The 17,678-nt window shown below is 30.8% G+C and overlaps 2 protein-coding genes across 2 annotated transcripts; both read right to left on the bottom strand.

The window, feature by feature from the left end:
• Nucleotides 1–8,871: 8,871 nt before the first annotated feature.
• On the bottom strand, nt 8,872–11,284 carry LOC149909127 (chymotrypsin-2-like). The gene is made up of 5 exons (XM_090120237.1): nt 11,177–11,284; nt 10,669–10,825; nt 10,024–10,279; nt 9,639–9,779; nt 8,872–9,123 (listed from the first exon to the last, which is right to left on the bottom strand). The coding sequence occupies exons 1-5, from the start codon at nt 11,238–11,240 to the stop codon at nt 8,980–8,982; spliced, it is 762 nt and encodes a 253-aa protein (XP_089976363.1). The 5' UTR covers nt 11,241–11,284; the 3' UTR covers nt 8,872–8,979.
• A 4,329-nt stretch (nt 11,285–15,613) lies between these two features.
• LOC149909126 (chymotrypsin-2-like) lies at nt 15,614–17,455 on the bottom strand. Its single transcript, XM_090120236.1, has 4 exons — nt 17,348–17,455; nt 16,661–16,916; nt 16,270–16,410; nt 15,614–15,866 (listed from the first exon to the last, which is right to left on the bottom strand). Exons 1-4 carry the CDS (start codon nt 17,368–17,370, stop codon nt 15,723–15,725), a joined length of 564 nt encoding a protein of 187 aa, XP_089976362.1. The 5' UTR covers nt 17,371–17,455; the 3' UTR covers nt 15,614–15,722.
• Nucleotides 17,456–17,678: the final 223 nt, after the last annotated feature.

Genomic DNA, 17,678 nt, shown 5'->3' with positions numbered 1-17,678 from the left:
TGTGGTAACTATGCATTAACCCAACCTTATTATATTATTGAGGGACGATCCTATACTACATGTATGTATGTGTACCACTATTCATAAAGCCACAAGATAAATGTAGGCCTAGGGAATTCGTAGCGACAACAGAGTGTGAAACGTTTAGCGGGAACTCCACACAGTTATTTATGTTTACCATTTCACTTGATACCTCACAGAAAACTAGGAGCGCTTGTGCCGGCGGCGAGTTACGCTTGAAAAGAACTAATCGAAACCTAGCCAACAGAAAAGTGCTCGTAGTTGAGCTGATATATTGCTTTGTACATACAGTATACTTTATTACGAAACCTACCTAGTTCTGATGTGTTACAGTGATGTGATTTTGCTTCAAAATACACGAAATGTGGAATTTTATATAATACAATTTCTACGATAATAATCCTTGTCGTTGTAAATCACTACATAGTAAAACAAATTAGTGCTTTCTCTGTCCTATGTCCCTATGTATCAACGCAATTTGATGTGCTTTGTTTTAATAGACAGAGTAGTTCTCGAGGGAGGTTTAAGTATATAATTTATTAACTTTTATTCAAAGCGGGAGGAAATTTACAATGTTAAGATCATAATAAAATAGATCACAATGAAGCAAGTGGTGTAAGCAATGTAATAATTCTCATTATTCATTAGTATCGTCGGATAATGATTGTGGATTAATGGAAAGCACTAATGAAAAAATACCTACAAAATACAACGCTAGAAACTTAATAGGAATAATCTTCTTTTACAATTTAAGCAAACAATATTTATCAGCATCATTACTTATTATAAATCTCTTATATATAAAAATGAATCGCAAAATGTGTTGGTAAGCGCATAACTCGAGAACGGCTGAACCGATTTCGATAATTCTTTTTTTATTATATTCCTTGAAGTACGAGGATGGTTCTTATGTAGAGAAAACGTAAATATATGTACCACGGGCGAAGCCGGGGCGGACCGCTAGTAATATATAAAAACACTTAATTAAAAAGTCACTGAATGGAAAAACCTTTATATAAGCAAATCAAAATAGATCACGCAATATGTGGGATATTTTTTCAATATAAAAATATAACGCTTCGTAATGAATATACCCTATTGAATCATCTACACGGGTTTCCTAATAGGGGTGAAATGTTCCACATTATATTATTATATTAGCCAGTAATAGGGCCAAAGGACCACGACCTATATGTAATTCAATAAGTAGGTGAAAATATTTTATAGACGAAAAGCGGAAAGAAAATATATCAGCATTTATTTTTAATACCGACATGAAATACAAATACATGGTCTAAATAATGTGTACACATAGTACTAAATGTTCATTAAGTCCCTCGCCTGTTACCGCTAATAAAAACGCGAATTAGTAAGGGTGGATGGATAGATGATTCTTACTCTTTTACGCAAAAACCCTGATCGGCTCTAGATGAAAATTGATTCAGAGATAGTCTGGATTATTACTTAGCTACTTTTTGCTCAATAGGCTGAAACTAAAATTAGTTACTTTCTATTAAGGACTTTATCTCGACCATGTTTCAAAGCGATTGCTTTTCTGGGAAAATATAATAAATAACAGTTTTGTTATTAGCTATTCACAATATTGTAGCATTATATTATTATCATAAAATACTCACATTGTATGTAAGGTATGTTCGTTGAATCTCTCTTCGTCTATTGATTACATTCATGCGACCAAGAGAGCATAGTTTCTAGTACCTATATTTTGCTCTTATTTCAACATTGGATATGATTGTGTCGAAACCACAAGGTTCTTAATCTTAACATTCCCAGGAGGCAACATAAACCGTCAGCATAACATTTAGCGGGTGATAAGGTTTAAAATTTCCGTTGGTAACGCAATATTATCCAAGTATTAAATTGTTTGAGGGCTAAAAGCCGAAATTGGGATCACATCGTTAAATTTAATCTATATCCTAAAGCATTTAGGCTCGCCAGGGGCACTTCAATGTGGATTATCCCGGATTAGTGTAGAATGCTGCTGATTGCGCCGAAGCCTTTTATTTGAGGTTGATGTGACATTATTTATACGGATAATGAATTTGCTTTTAACTATCTTGTTTGCTAGAGCGACTTTAGAATACATTTCTTTGATAAATAGTTATTGTAATACTTATTTAGTGTAACAGTTTTTATTATCAGGTATGATCATTAAGAATCTGAAATCAATATTTTCCTTCACGCAGATGTTGTTTTCATACTCAGTGTCGAATTCTCGATTGTAACCAGTGTCTTTAACCTTTCAGCACTGCTTATTATTCTCCTCGTGTTCTTATTCAATCTTTATTATTAAAATCGATCACGTCATACCGTGTTTGCCATTCAATAATATACAAATGAACAAAGCTAAACTTAGTTACGAATGCCGCTCGTGCATTTCAAGATGACGCGAAATCAATTGACTGCTAAGATTGGTTTTGTCTGCATTGTCATTCGTATGCAAACAACGTGAAATCTTAAGTGCTAACTAAACTGTGAATTCTTGTTTGGAAGAAACTATTGTCTTAATCTGATACTTGATCTTGAGTAGAAATGTTGTTCTATTTTTTTAATTACTAGTTAACAATCACAATATGTTGGTTAATTCTAAGGATCTAGTCTGCTCACCAGAAATGGAGTATAAAAAAGTAGATTGTACAAACATAATGTAGAACATTACTTTCAATAGTCGTAAAATTACAAATTACTGCATTTTTTTACACTTTCTATGCAACTGCGTTGAAATTTCACTGAATTTCAAAATGCAAGTCCTACAGAACACGAAAGTCACAAACAACAGCCAGTTCATAACAGAATCTAGTAGCTCTTTGAAATAAAACGGACAAAGCGCTTAAACGTACAGGAAAATAGTTTGATTGGTCCCCTAACAAAAGTTTACAAAAGTAAGAACGACTTCGAAATTGACTTAACTGTGATAATGATGTTTCCGTGAAGTTACGTGAGTGACAAAGGCTTTTTTACAGTTTGACCCCTTATCGAACTCTCCAAGCAATTTTGAACTCTATTGACAGGGTTTGAAGAATTCTTCCCGTATTTCGATATATCATTCTTTGGATAAAAAACTTGAAAGGTGCTGATAATGCGTAATCAAGTATGAAAAGTTATAGACAGTATGAAATATGGGATATTAAATAATATTTATATAATATTTTTTTATGTTGTTGATATAATGCAACTGATATTATTCCCATCGTAAATTCTAATCTTCTTACCCTACGTATTTTAAGCTCACCACAGCCAAAATTCAAAATTCAAGAAAACATGCAAAGAACGCAAGATAATTACTTCGCAAACGAATTTCCAAAAATAAATATCCTCTCCTACTTTGCCTAATTCCCTTAACTAGACGCTAAGCCGCTGAAGCGACTCGACCTCATAATATTTTCTTTTAATTATCCTTATTTAGGCCAACATAAACGCGTACCAACGGTATAACATAGCAAACAGAATTAGAATAGATAACAGTAGTATTGCTCGTGTGAATTAACAAACCTGTTCCCTATAATTTGGAAATTATCCCCCAGGCGTTAGAAAATTAGCAGGTTATTCGGTAAACAAGCAAGGTAATGAAGTTTAAACTAAATTAGTTTATGCGCCCATTGGATTAGGGAGCATTTTGGCGTGCGTCTCTTGATGTTTTTCTTTGCGTTTCGTGCTAATAGTGATGCATGGTTATCAGATCTACAATAATTTGCTTGAACAGCAATTCTTTATATAAAATAATAGTTAAAGGTGTCGGAATAAATTAGATTTACTGTAAGCACATTTTGATTATACAAACAATACTAATAAAAAATTTGGAAAATCCAAAAGTGCACGCCTCATAATTTTTTTTTAATAAATATTTATTAATTATTATTTTTGTTTATTTAATAACAATTAAACCACATCGAATCAGACCCTGAAAAATGAAAGGGTTCTATTCCTGAGCATACTCAAGCGTAAGAGAAAAAAAAAGACTCGATTAGTAAAGTATTTCGGTCGCTATCGTGTTAACAAGAAAAAGGATCCGCACATACAGACACACGGACGTCCAAGACAGAACTTTTTTAAACTGTTTTTTAACTAGTTTAAAAAACAAAAATGACATCAAAAATATCATGAACGTTAAAAATAGTGTTTTTTCTTAATATGTGTGTGTATGTATTATCTTACAAGTGCAATGTATGATACATAAAGACATTTTAAGTTTGAAAAATCAGATGTTTTGCGCGAAGTGACAGTAGTACCCACCTCAACGCTTCGCTTATGAGGCGTGCAATATCCCTTAAATGTTATATACGATGTAGCTACCAATGATCATGGTTAGGTTTTAAATTTTTGTTAAAGACATTAAATATTTAGGTATATAATATTTTGACAATGCTTTACCTTTAATAAATTTCAATAGTAGTATTATAACTTACCAAGCGAACCACCTAATAAAATCTCAAATTATGATTCTAACTTTGGTTCGAAAAAAAAGAATATAAACTAATGAAATGTTTATTTCATTTTATTTACATCATAACAAACACTGCGTACGTAAATATGAGTTACAATAACAACTTGCTAAATGAAAAATTATCTCGCCGTGACGTTGGATGACACTTTTAGATGAAAACCATGTTGCGAGCTTCATTCATTGAAAAATGTTTGCAAGTAATGCCCTTTTCACACCGGGAATGTATGCGATTTCCAATCTTGTGGACTAATTGCTTTGTGTTTAAAAGATTTAAATAATTATATTATGAAGATGAATGTTATAGTGAAATTTTCAAATCTGTGAAAATTTGTTACTCTTTTACGCAAAAACAGATTGGAACGGTAAAATAATTTTAGCTGAAGGTAATTTGGAACATAAAATAAAGAAGGTTTATTATAATGAGAGAGGCAATACAGCGTTCTAATGGTTCTAATGATGATGCAGAAAAGTAAAATAAGCTAATAATTTAATTATTCTTGCTTCTAAGTACGATTTTTTCATGAAACGAATCTTTGAGAACATTAAGATGTGATTAAAAGATGCTAAAATTTTATGCTTTCTGTTTAATATTGGAAATCAAAAATTGTGAGACAAAGTAATCTAAAAGAAGGTTGCTTTTGTTTTTTTAAAGATATTTTAACAGTACTGTTAAATGAAACGAGTGTATTCCAATGCGTAAATGATTATCATTCGATTTAAATAAAAACAAAATTGCACTGATGCTTATCAGAATTTCAATTACAGGTTAATCCCTTAAACAAAACGTTCGTCGAATTTAAATTCAATAATTTCTCTTTTTCAATAATAAAAGATTGGATCCATTTAAATATTCGTTAACGATACTGAACGTTCAATAATTTTAACCGACAGAATGCATTCATCGATTTTAATTATCGTCGTGAATAGCGCATTATGTACCTTTTGCAATAATGATTGGATTTAATTTTAGATCAGCATTTGATGTTGTGCTTAAAGTTCAATCCTGCTATAATATAGAAAAGAAAATATACATAATCTTGTTGCATTTCCTCTCCCGCCAGGTGGTTTGGTAGAGATTGCTGTTTAGCAATTAGGCCGCTTTTTGTGCAAATTATGCTTTTGTATTACTACTTCTGCTTGTTTTGTCATATTTTGTACAGTAAAGAATTATAAATAAATAAATAAATAAAAAAGAGGAATATCGCCTGTTAATTCTGTCCTTATAGGCTTGCTTTTCTATACTAATAGAAACAACAGCTTTCCATTTACGTTATTTACATAATCAGTTATTTGTAAATAGAGATAGAGATAGATCAGCTGTTGTTTGAATACTATATTATGTTATAATTGATAAGAAAATATGTATTGAAACAATTACTGTTATGTTAATAAATCTTTTATATTTCAATAAAAACATATTTTTATCAATGTTCTTACGTTTAAAAGCATTAATGAAATTAAACCGAAAATAAATAATTGCATTGACGGTTTACCAATTAATAAAAAAGAATTAAAAAAATACGAAATTAAATAAGAACAGTAAAACAGACTGAAACAATGGATCAGTGTAATTATTCGACGAGAATTGAGCCTCCAGCTACCACAATATAAAATGAAAAAAGTAAACAATTTGATTCATTAATTTTATTCGTATTTAATTGTTACATGAACTATGTAGGTAATAACAACTTACAATTTATTCGATTGTAATGTTATTTTAATTTAAATTTGTAAACTCAAAACTCAAACTCAAACTCAAACATTTATTTATTCAATTAGACTTCTTCCAGAAGCACTTTTGAATCGTCATTACATTCTTTAAATTTACCACCGATTCGGAAAGCAGTATCTATGGAGAAGAACCGGCAAGAAACTCCATAGTTGCTCTTTTAAAGTCATGTCTATACACAATATAATTTTACATTACATGTTACTTACATCTAACTACATAATATTATATATTATCATAATATGCCAAAGAACTGTCCTGTTATTCTTACGCGACAACCCTCCATGGATTTTCATCTTCCATATATTCCTTAATGCTGTAGTAGGCTCTCTGAACTAATACATTTTTTAAATAAGTTTTAAATTTAACACTACTAAACTCTTTAATACTATGAGGAATTCTATTGTAAAAACGTATACCTTGGCCCATAAATAAATTTTTAACTTTAGCTAACCTATAAAATGGCATTTCAATTTTATTTCTATTCCTTGTGCCATAACAGTGTCTATCTCCTACTTTTGTGTGTAAGTCCGCGTTTTTGTGTACATGTAAAACATTATTTACGATAAAAACGAAAACGAAACGATAAACGTTTGTTAAATGATTTTTCTCTTGACAAATTTTACTTCTTATTATGTATCGTCATTTTCATATTATTTTAATAAAATAGGTATGTATAATGTCTCCTAAACATTTATTTTCACATAATAATTTCAATTGCAGCTTATCCTTCCATTAATTTCGCATAACTGCAACTTTAAAGATATAATATTTATATCATTTCCATTTTAGTATTATACAATTTTGATTTTAATTACCAAAAACCAGCTGACAATAATTAATGATTTTAGAAGAATCTAAAACAAAAGAATAATACATGCAATTAAAACCAAATGTTTCAAACTTTATCGCATTTCTTTCATTTATTCCCAGGTCTGTCACTGGTCACTTTAGGATCAACTGGGTCTCCATGAAATTGAATAACAAAATTACGAACTCTAACTCAAACTTTACACAAACTGAACTACTTTTGGAAACATTTTTGAAACTTCTGATTTATAACCATTAGGTTCCTTAGTTCGAAAGGAGTTACCGCTAAAAAGGCTTCAAAAACTTCTTTGGGCATATTAAGAACGTGAGTTAGGTTGAAGTGCTCAATGTTCTAGATTTAGGAAAAGTTAAGGCCTGTAGACTTGGTGTGGAAACATTAAAAATTCTTTCAAATAAATTCCCTTACAAGAACTTTATCATTCTATGATTAACTAGAATGGAATACAGAAATATCGAAGTCGAGAACTTACCAAACGAATTCTTTACCAAAGTCGGCCACGGTGAAAACTTCCGATTTACGAGCCTTTCCTTCTTTTTTGCATTCTTTCGCCGATAAAGTAGTTGCATTGAGCGTTTGTAACCGATTCGTAAAGTCGGAATTTTTTAAAGGAAATTTCAACCTAAAGTTGAAGAAGAAAAGGTAACAACATGTTATTTCTGAAACATCTGCCGACAAATAGTGGCATAGCAGACAAATCTGTAGAGTACTTTAACTTGTATAAAGCGTAGAGTGAACAGGTACCTTCTAGTGATTCGCGTACCATCTTAGCCACATCTCAGCTTAACATCAGGCGAGATTGTGTCAAGCGCTTTCCTATTTAAAAAAAAGATTAACCAGCATTTACCTCATTGTTTTTTCACTATATTCTTTCGAATTAATTTCCATTTAAGTACGTTTATAAAAATGTCTCAAGTACTTATTGTACTTTTAGGGCCGATTTTTCAATCCTTGGTTAAAATTTATCCGTCCAATAAAGTATTACACGAACATTTTAAAATGTCACCTGTAAACTGTCAAATACGGACAATTAGAATACATTTTTGAAATGGTAGTTTAATACGTTATTCGATGAATAAGTTTTAACCAAGGATTGAAAAATCAGCCCTTAGTGAATTAGATAATTTAAATATTTTACAATGTCCGTAGTTATTCTGTCATAGCAAAACCAATTTACGTTAACAAGGTAACATCTCATTAAGTTTCATCAAGCATAATTGAATATTCTATCACTTCCGCATTACCGTGTATAGTGTTATGATTTCAACTACACGTGTAAGCCTATTGGATAAATATTAGTTGTAATATCAAATGTTCCTAACCATTATCATTATATGGGTTCTGAATATGGGGCTACTAATGTTAAAATATAAATATCCGAATAAGGACGTACCAATTATTCAAAGGACGTTATTCAAATGGCGCTAAAACTGATACATTTAATTTCAACCCTTATTGGAAGATTTAAATTGAATGATTAAAAAATTCAGTTAAGTAGTTTTTGAGTTTATTCCTTGCATACAAAAATACAAATCTAAGCTCTTTTATTAGTGTAGATAAGTATTTTATAGCTAAACCATACATGAATTTTGATGGGCTATGTGTAATGGAAAAAAAGGATTTCTGTCAAGTCTATCGGTTTCCCTGCGTGTCACAGCAATTTTACCCGAAAAAATGTATGTTGAGTTTTTGCTGTACTATGAAGTTGTAGGTATGTGTGATGGTTTTGTCTGTTTTCATTTTCATTGTGTAAATCAAACTAGGGAAAAATGTATAGAATAAAATGTAAAGAATTTAGTTAAATATTTTTCTAAATAAAAACAAAAGTGCATTTGAATAATATTATTTCATAAATTCCATTTTAAAAGACATGAATCAGATTTAGTTACCAATAACAATTATTTACCACCACCACTTTAAAGCTGAAAGAGTTAATTAAGAATTAATAGTTTTGGCGATCCATTTTCTGTAGTAGTACACCCTGGTAAAGGCGTCATAACCATAGGCACATTTATTTAGGAGATAAGAAGCAATTCCAACTACTGCATTTCCTTCTACTAATGGTCCGCCAGAATCACCCTGTAACAATTTTTAGGCATGAGATATTGGTTCGTATATACTTGTATGATAGCCCCTTTAAAATACTTATAAAAAATATTCATAGTCTTTATGTCTATTGAAATAAGGAACTTTATATCCTGTAAGCTATCACACCTACAGAGACCTAACTATAAAAATAATTTTCTATTCAAACAATAACTAACATATACGCAGATAGGATCGAAGGAGATATAAATTTAATTTATATTTATTAAAAATCTCTACGAATTGATATTATACGTGGTTTTAGAAACATTATATATTACTAGCTTCCGCCCACGACTTTGTACGTGCATCCCCGTTTTTCCCCGTTCCCGCAAGAATTTTGGGAAATCCTTTCTTAGCGGATGCCTAAGTCCTAACATCTACCTGCATGCCAAATTTCAGCCGGATACGTCCAGTGGTTTGGGCTGTGCGTTGATAGATCAATATATCAGTCACCTTTGAGTTTTATATATTATATAGATATATCTGTATTTAAAAGGCATACTCACGAAACAAATTCCTTTTCCACTGTTCTCACGGGTGCAGATTTCAGATGCTCGAGCATTTCTGTTTCTCTTCCTACATTCTTCCAAAGAAGCGGCTGTAGCATTCAACGATTGCAAATTGTCTATAACGGCATTCTGGTTAGGCTAAAAATAACAAGACTTCGAGTTAACATTGAGTTGGGCGAGTTGTTAATTTTACTTGACGATTGGAAGGTCTGAACACATTATTTGTAGCTGATTACAATTTTTGATTTCGGCAATTATGTTGAATCGAAATGCTCAAGCTCAAATCTATACAGCTGCTACATTCTATATAAATACATACACTTCTGCTAAAGAAGAAGGCTTAATACTATATCAGCAACTCTATATAATTTGATTCACTTACATCAAACATTCCCCAACCAGTTATCATGACATTCGCTCCTCCCTTCGTGTCTTTATCAGGTAAAGCAATAGGCTGCACTCTGTCATAGAACTCTATTTCTTCAAGTATTCGTAGGAGAGCTATATCATGTAACAATGCCTTTGAAGTATCATAGCCAGGGTAAGTAACTATCTTTTCCACAGTATACACATCCCCTCCTGATGTTAGTAGATTTGTTCCAGCCACTATTATGTATTTCATTGGATCATCGTCAGGTCTATAAAAATATTACAAATTTTGTTGGTTCTTATAATCCAATAATTTATATTTTAGCTTTATTTGCAATTAGCTTAGGAAATTATAACAATTAACACCACAATAATCTTTTGGTAAATATAAATATTATTACGGTGTAAATAATTATTTGGATTTATGACGTAATGGAAACACGTCCAGATAACAATGACAATCACAAAACATATTTAACTTATTGCGTAGAATTGAAAGGAGTTTCATATAACTGTAAGATAACATTCCAAGTAACATTCTAATATATTATAATATATAAAGAATGAAAGCACGATCATGGTTTACTATAAATTATTAAAATTAATTTACGACTTTATTCTATTAATTATTATTCAAATAATTATTAAAAAAACATACTTAATACAATGTCCCGCTGTCATCACCCATTGAGAATTCAAAATGGCGCCTCCACATTTCAAATTATTATTCCTATCTCTCAAAGATACTTGATAGGGGACACCACCATCAGGAGCAGTTATACCTCCTACTATTCTATTATGACTCTGATTGGAACCTGTATTAGACAAAAAAAAAATATTAAAGATAAGAAGAACATATTACCATAACCTGTAACGCAAACAGTGTTACAAGTGTTTAAGGGCGGTTGTGACTGATGACCAAACTGCTCTGTCATAAAAAACACATGCTTTTTACAAAGAATTTCTTCAAAGTTAGGTTTTCAAATCAATTCTGAATGGTACGAAGCAAATATTACATACGAATATACACTTCACATTATAATTGTAAAAATTCTTATAATCATTTATTGCACTATAGAAAATAAGGTAAAAAACGAATTGTGAGAAAGTACTTCGATGCGGGTAATCACTTAATCACACATGAAAATAAAAATGTAATTTCTTACCAGGCTTACCATCCACACACCAAATTAATAGAAGAGTTAATATCGGAATCTTTAACATTTCCATGGTTGTAATGAAATACCTTTCGAATGAACTATTTCAATTGAAACTGTAGTTATATATCTTTGACAAATTTCTAAAGTGCTCTACATAATGTGATTTTCTCACTATTTTGTTCAGGATTTATATTTTAATTAGGGCTTAAAAGTAATTGATGTTCTCCGGTTAACTAGTTTAGTTTAATGTATAAATTTAACAACGATTTTGAAAGTAATTATAATTAGATATTTAAATTACCAAATATTATTTGATAAATATGCTGTATTTCTATAACAAGCTGCTGTATCTAGGAAAGTTAATAAATTAGGAAGTTATCTACTTAGTTTTTAGCTGACTCACGTAATTTTTCCCGGTTTTATTCAATTAACATAAACCAATTTTGGATGTTTTTGTATCTTATTCCTTAGATGGTATTTTTATATAGTATTTTTGCAATCCAAATAATCATACTATGAATACAGCCTAAGTACAAACAACGATACTATCTTCCTATTGTAATCTATTTTGCATTTTCATGCACGTCAATGTGATCTTTCATCAAGGGACCTTTTCTTCTTTTCTTCAAAGTGCCATTAGGATGATTATCATAATTGATTGTTGGGCGAAAACACAGTGATATGGTAAACACAGATTTCATAATTTTAGATAACGTAGATAGTTTTTTTTTTTTCTTTATGAAAATGCAATTTATTACATGATCGCCTCTTTTATATTAAAGTGGTTGGCGCATTTGCATAGAACCCAGGTTCGATTTCTGGTGGAGACGAAAAATAAATGTCTCGGTCTGACAGGACACAGAAGGCTGATCACCTACTTGTCACTAAATAAAACTGATCAATACATCTGCCCCTTACCTGGGCACACGGGAATTCACTTTTTTAAATGAAAATTACATTTATTACATGTACTACGAGTATAAAACGGGTTATTCATGTAAGTTTGAAGCCTTCCGCCTAATTTCGGTTCAAAATGTTTGCTAGTGTAAATTATTGTTTACTTTACTTAATCACCACGTTACTCAACAAAGTTTGACGTATGAATATAAAGCCTTTTTGTGTACAACTACGCTTATAGCATTATAAAAGCCAAACGCTTTTAGTGATATATATATATATATATTTAAAACAATAATGTGACACACAATTTTCAATAGAAACATAACAAAATTGTAATTACCTACACAACAAAAAAAAATATATTATTTAATCATCATCATCTCAGAAATCTTTACAATTCCCACAATACAGTATCTTTTTTTACACTATATTTATTTTATTAACATTATAATATTTATTTAAATATACTTCGCAGTTATTTTACTGTACCTTTTCCTTCACGTAAATTAAAGATTCGCCATTCTACACTAGAAAACCTGTGGTTCGTTAAAAATTAAAAGTATTCGTCAATTTTATCGATAATCCCAATAAACACTACAGGTAAAGCCATTTATAAAATTATGTAACAATACAAAATATTATTAACACATTCTTTGGTATTATCTCAGTATTATGACGTCGACTTTATTGACGTTAAAACCTTCACTGAAAGGTGGTGAAAGATCTATTCTATTATCTATCTATAAGGTCCGTCTTACTGCAGACTGAATTCGACATAGTCTTAATGACTTAGAGGTAAACATAGAAGATCAAGCTAAGAATTCGGTGGTGTGGTCCGACAAAATAATATAAAAGTGGGTTTGTTTATAACCTCACAATTGATTACAGATCATCTTCTGTATAGGCGATATTAACATAGTATGTTCTTTTTGTAATGCTTTAAAGTGGAGTAAGGAGTCGGCTTTCGTTTGAAGATACACCGGAACCTTTGAAATCACTACTTTAAGAGGAACATGTGCAATCTAAACAGTTCTTAGACAATATTCGCTCTTATAGTAGTGCGTTTTTAAATTATCCTTTGGTGCTCAACAATTATCAGAGGGTCCTTTCATGCTAACATTTAAGATACAAGGTCAAGTTTATCATTTGATAGGATCCCTTTTGCCTGAAGGCCAACCTAAGTTTCTTTAAATATATTTTGTATTCGACTACGACGAATAGTCGAATACAAGAAATCAGTATTTCTCGAATTTAAAACTGAACTCATTTCACAATTTTAGAACATGTTTGTTTCTACATTTAATTTAGATTATTATTTGAATTACTAAACTGTAATGTAGAATTTAAATCACATTCATGTTTTCCTCAGATTTTCGATGTCCTCCAATTTTAAGATTTTCTTATTCATCAGAGTATTCAATGTTAATGTAGGTAGTTAAATTTTATAAGAGACAATTAAGAACATTCAAAAATAAAGTGTCTCGTATTTTTTTTAAACGACGAATGACGAAAAACGACGTTTTCGCAGACGAAGTCGCGGGCAAAAGCTAGTAAATAAATAAAAAAGAAGAATATCGCCTATTAGTTCTGTCCTTATATTATGATGTCCTATAGGCTTGCTTTTCTATACTAGTATTGTATTTAGTAGAAACAACGGCATTGCATTTACGTCATTTACATAATTAATTACATATTTGTAAATAGAGATAGAGATAGATCAGTTGTTTTTATAAGTAAATGTTTATTGAAACGACAGTGTTAATAAATATTTTATTTTCATAAATATATTTTTTATTATGCATTTAAAACCAAATGTTTCAAACTTTATCGCATTTCTTTCATTTATTCCCAGGTTTTTACTTTAGGATCAACTGGGTCTCCATGAAATTGAATAACAAAATTACGAACTCTAACTCAAACTTTACACAAACTAAACTACTTTTGGAAACATTTTTGAAACTTCAGATTTATAACCTAATGTTAGGTTAGTTCGTATGGAGTTACCACTGAAAAAACTTCATTGGGCATATTAAGAACGTGAGTAGGTAAGGTTAAAATGCTCAATTTTCTAGATTTAAGAAAAGTTAAGGCCTCTAGACTTGGTGTGGAAACATTAAAAATTATTTCAAATAAATTCCCTTACAAGAATTACTTTATCATTCTATGATTAACTAGAATGGAATACAGAAATATCGAAGTCGAGAACTTACCAAACGAATTCTTTACCAAAGTCGGCCACGGTGAAAACTTCCGATTTACGAGCATTTACCTTCTTTTTTGCATTCTTTCGCCGATAAAGTAGTAGCATTGAGCGTTTGTAACCGATCCGTAAAGTTAGATTTTTAAAGGAAATTTTAATCTAAAGTTGAAGAAGAAAAGGTAATTTCTCAAAAAACATGTAACTTCTGCAACATCTGCCGACAAATACTGGCCTATCAGACTAATCTGTAGAGTACTTTAAGTATAAAGCGTAGAGTGAACAGGTACCTTCTAGTGAATCGCGTACCATCTTAGACCACATCTCAGCTTAACATCAGGCGAGATTGTGTCAAGCGCTTTCCTATTAAAAAAGAGTAACCAGCATTTACCTCATTGTTTTTTCCCTATAGTCTTTCGAATTAATTTCCATTTAAGTACGTTTATAAAAATGTCTCAAGTACTTATTGTACTTTTAGGGCCGATTTTCCAATCCTTGGTTAAAATTTATCCGTCCAATAAAGTATTACACGAACATTTTAAAATGTCACCTGTAAACTGTCAAATACGGACAATTAGAATAATACATTTTTGAAATGGTAGTTTAATACGTTATTCGATGAATACATTTTTACCAAGGATTGAAAAATCAGCCCTTAGTGAATTAGATTCTTTAAATATTTAACAATGTCCGTAGTTATTCTGTCATAGCAAAACCAATTTACGTTAACAAGGTAACATCTCATTAAGTTTCATCAAGCATAATTGAATATTCTATCACTTCCGCATTACCGTGTATAGTGTTATGATTTCAACTACACGTGTAAGCTTATTGGATAAATATTAGTTGTAATATCAAATGTTCCTAACCATTATCATTATAAGGGTTATGAGTATGTTCGTATGGTGCCACTAATTTCAAAATATTAAAATCCAAATATGGACGTACCAATTATTCAAAGGACGCTAAAATTTTTTCATTTAAATTCACACCTTATTGGAATTACAGTTCAGTAGTTTTTGAGTTTATTCATTGCACACAAAAATACAAATCTAAGCTCTTTTATTAGTATAGATAAGTATTTTATAGCTAAACCATACATGAATTTTGATGGGCTCTGTGTAATAGAAAAAAAAAAGGATTTCTGTCAAGTCTCGGTTTCCCTGCGTGTCACAGCAATTTTACCCGAAAAAATGTATGTAGAGTTTTTGCTGTACTATGAAGTTGTAGGTATGTGTGATGGTTTTGTCTGTTTTCATTTTCATTGTGTAAATCAAACTAGGGAAAAATGTATAGAATAAAATGTAAAGAATTTAGTTAAATATTTTTCTAAATAAAAACAAAAGTGCATTTGAATAATATTTATTTCATAAATTCCATTTTAAAAGACATGAATCAGATTTAGTTACCAATAACAACTATTTACCACCACCACTTTAAAGCTGAAAGAGTCAATTAAGAATTAATAGTTTTGGCGATCCATTTTCTGTAGTAGTACACCCTTGTGAAGGCGTCATAACCAAAGGCACATTTATTTAGGAGATAAGAGGCAATTCCAACTACTGCATTTCCTTCTACTAATGGTCCGCCAGAATCACCCTGTAACAATTTTTAGGCATGAGATATTGGTTCGTATATACTTTTATGATAGCCCCCTTAAAATACTTATAAAAAAATATTCATGGTCTTTATGTCTATTGAAATAAGGAACTTTATATCTTGTAAACTATCCTATCTCGCCTTCCCAGGGGATTCCTCAAGTATTTTCTTATGGCTTCTTAAATATAAATGAAATATCTTGGATGAGAAAGCTATCACACCTACAGAGACCTAACTATAAAAATAATTTTCTATTCAAACAATAACTAACACATACTCAGATAGGGTCGAAGGAGATATAATTTTAATTTATATTTAATAAAAATCTCTACAAATTGATATTATACGTGGTTTTAGAAACATTACATAATATTATATATCTGTATTTAAAAGGCATACTCACGAAACAAATTCCTTTTCCATTGTTCTCACGGGTGCAGATTTCAGATGCTCGAGCATTTCTGTTTCTCTTCCTACATTCTTCCAAAGAAGCGGCTGTAGCATTCAACGATTGCAAATTGTCTATAACGGCATTCTGGTTAGGCTAAAAATAACAAGACTTCGAGTTAACATTGAGTTGGGCGAGTTGTTAATTTTACTTGACGATTGTAAGGTCTGAACACATTATTTGTAGCTCATTACAATTTTTGAATTCGCCAATTATGTTGAATCTAAATGCTCAAGCTCAAATCTATACAGCTGCTACATTCTATATAGAGGTATATACATACACTTCTGCTAAAGAAGAAGACTAAATACTATATCAGCAACTCTATATAATTGGATTCACTTACATCAAACATTCCCCAACCAGTTATCATGACATTCGCTCCTCCCTTCGTGTCTTTATCAGGTAAAGCAATAGGCTGCACTCTGTCATAGAACTCTATTTCTTCAAGTATTCGTAGGAGAGCTATATCATGTAACAATGCCTTTGAAGTATCATAGCCAGGGTAAGTGACTATCTTTTCCACAGTATACACATCCCCTCCTGATGTTAGTAGATTTGTTCCAGCTACTATTATGTATTTCATTGGATCATCGTCAGGTCTGTAAAGATTAGGCTTTGTTTTAATGCAATTTAATTTATATTAAAAATATTTTCTATGAATCTTATTATAATAACTCTTAAAAAATATTTCCTTTATTTGCAATTAAGAAATTATAAAAATTAACACCACAATAATCTTTTGGTAAATATAAATATTATTACGGTGTAAATAATTATTCGGATTTATGACGTAATGGAAACACGTCCAGATAACAATGATAATCACAAATATTTAACTTATTGCATAGAAATGATAGGAATTTCATAAAATTGTAATATATTATTATAATTGTTGAAAACATTACTTACGAACAAAAGAGTATTAGAATGAAAGCGTAATCACGGTTTACTATTAATAATTATTCAAATTAAGTAATTAATTGAAATTTCTACTATTAATTATTATTCAAATAATAATAAAAAAACATACTTAATACAATGTCCCGCTGTCATCACCTATTGAGAATTCAAAATGGCGCCTCCACATTTCAGATTATTATTCCTATCTCTCAGAGATACTTGATAGGGGACACCACCATCAGGAGCAGTTATACCTCCTACTATTCTATTGTGACTCTGATTGGAACCTGTATTAGACAAAAAAAAAATAAAGATAAGAAGAGCATATTACCATAACCTGTAACGCAAACAGTGTTACAAGTGTTTAAGGGCGGTTGTGACTGATGACCAAACTGCTCTGTCATAAAAAAACACACGCTTTTTACAAATAATTTCTTCAAAGTTAGGTGTTCAAATCAATT

This window comes from Colias eurytheme, chromosome 4, assembly GCF_061535395.1.
Source record: "Colias eurytheme isolate Ceu_HAF_F1 chromosome 4, ilColEury1 Martin Lab GWU primary, whole genome shotgun sequence".
Taxonomy (NCBI): domain Eukaryota; kingdom Metazoa; phylum Arthropoda; class Insecta; order Lepidoptera; family Pieridae; genus Colias; species Colias eurytheme.
Note: the sequence above shows the minus strand (reverse complement) of the source record. Positions and strands in the feature narration are given on the sequence as shown.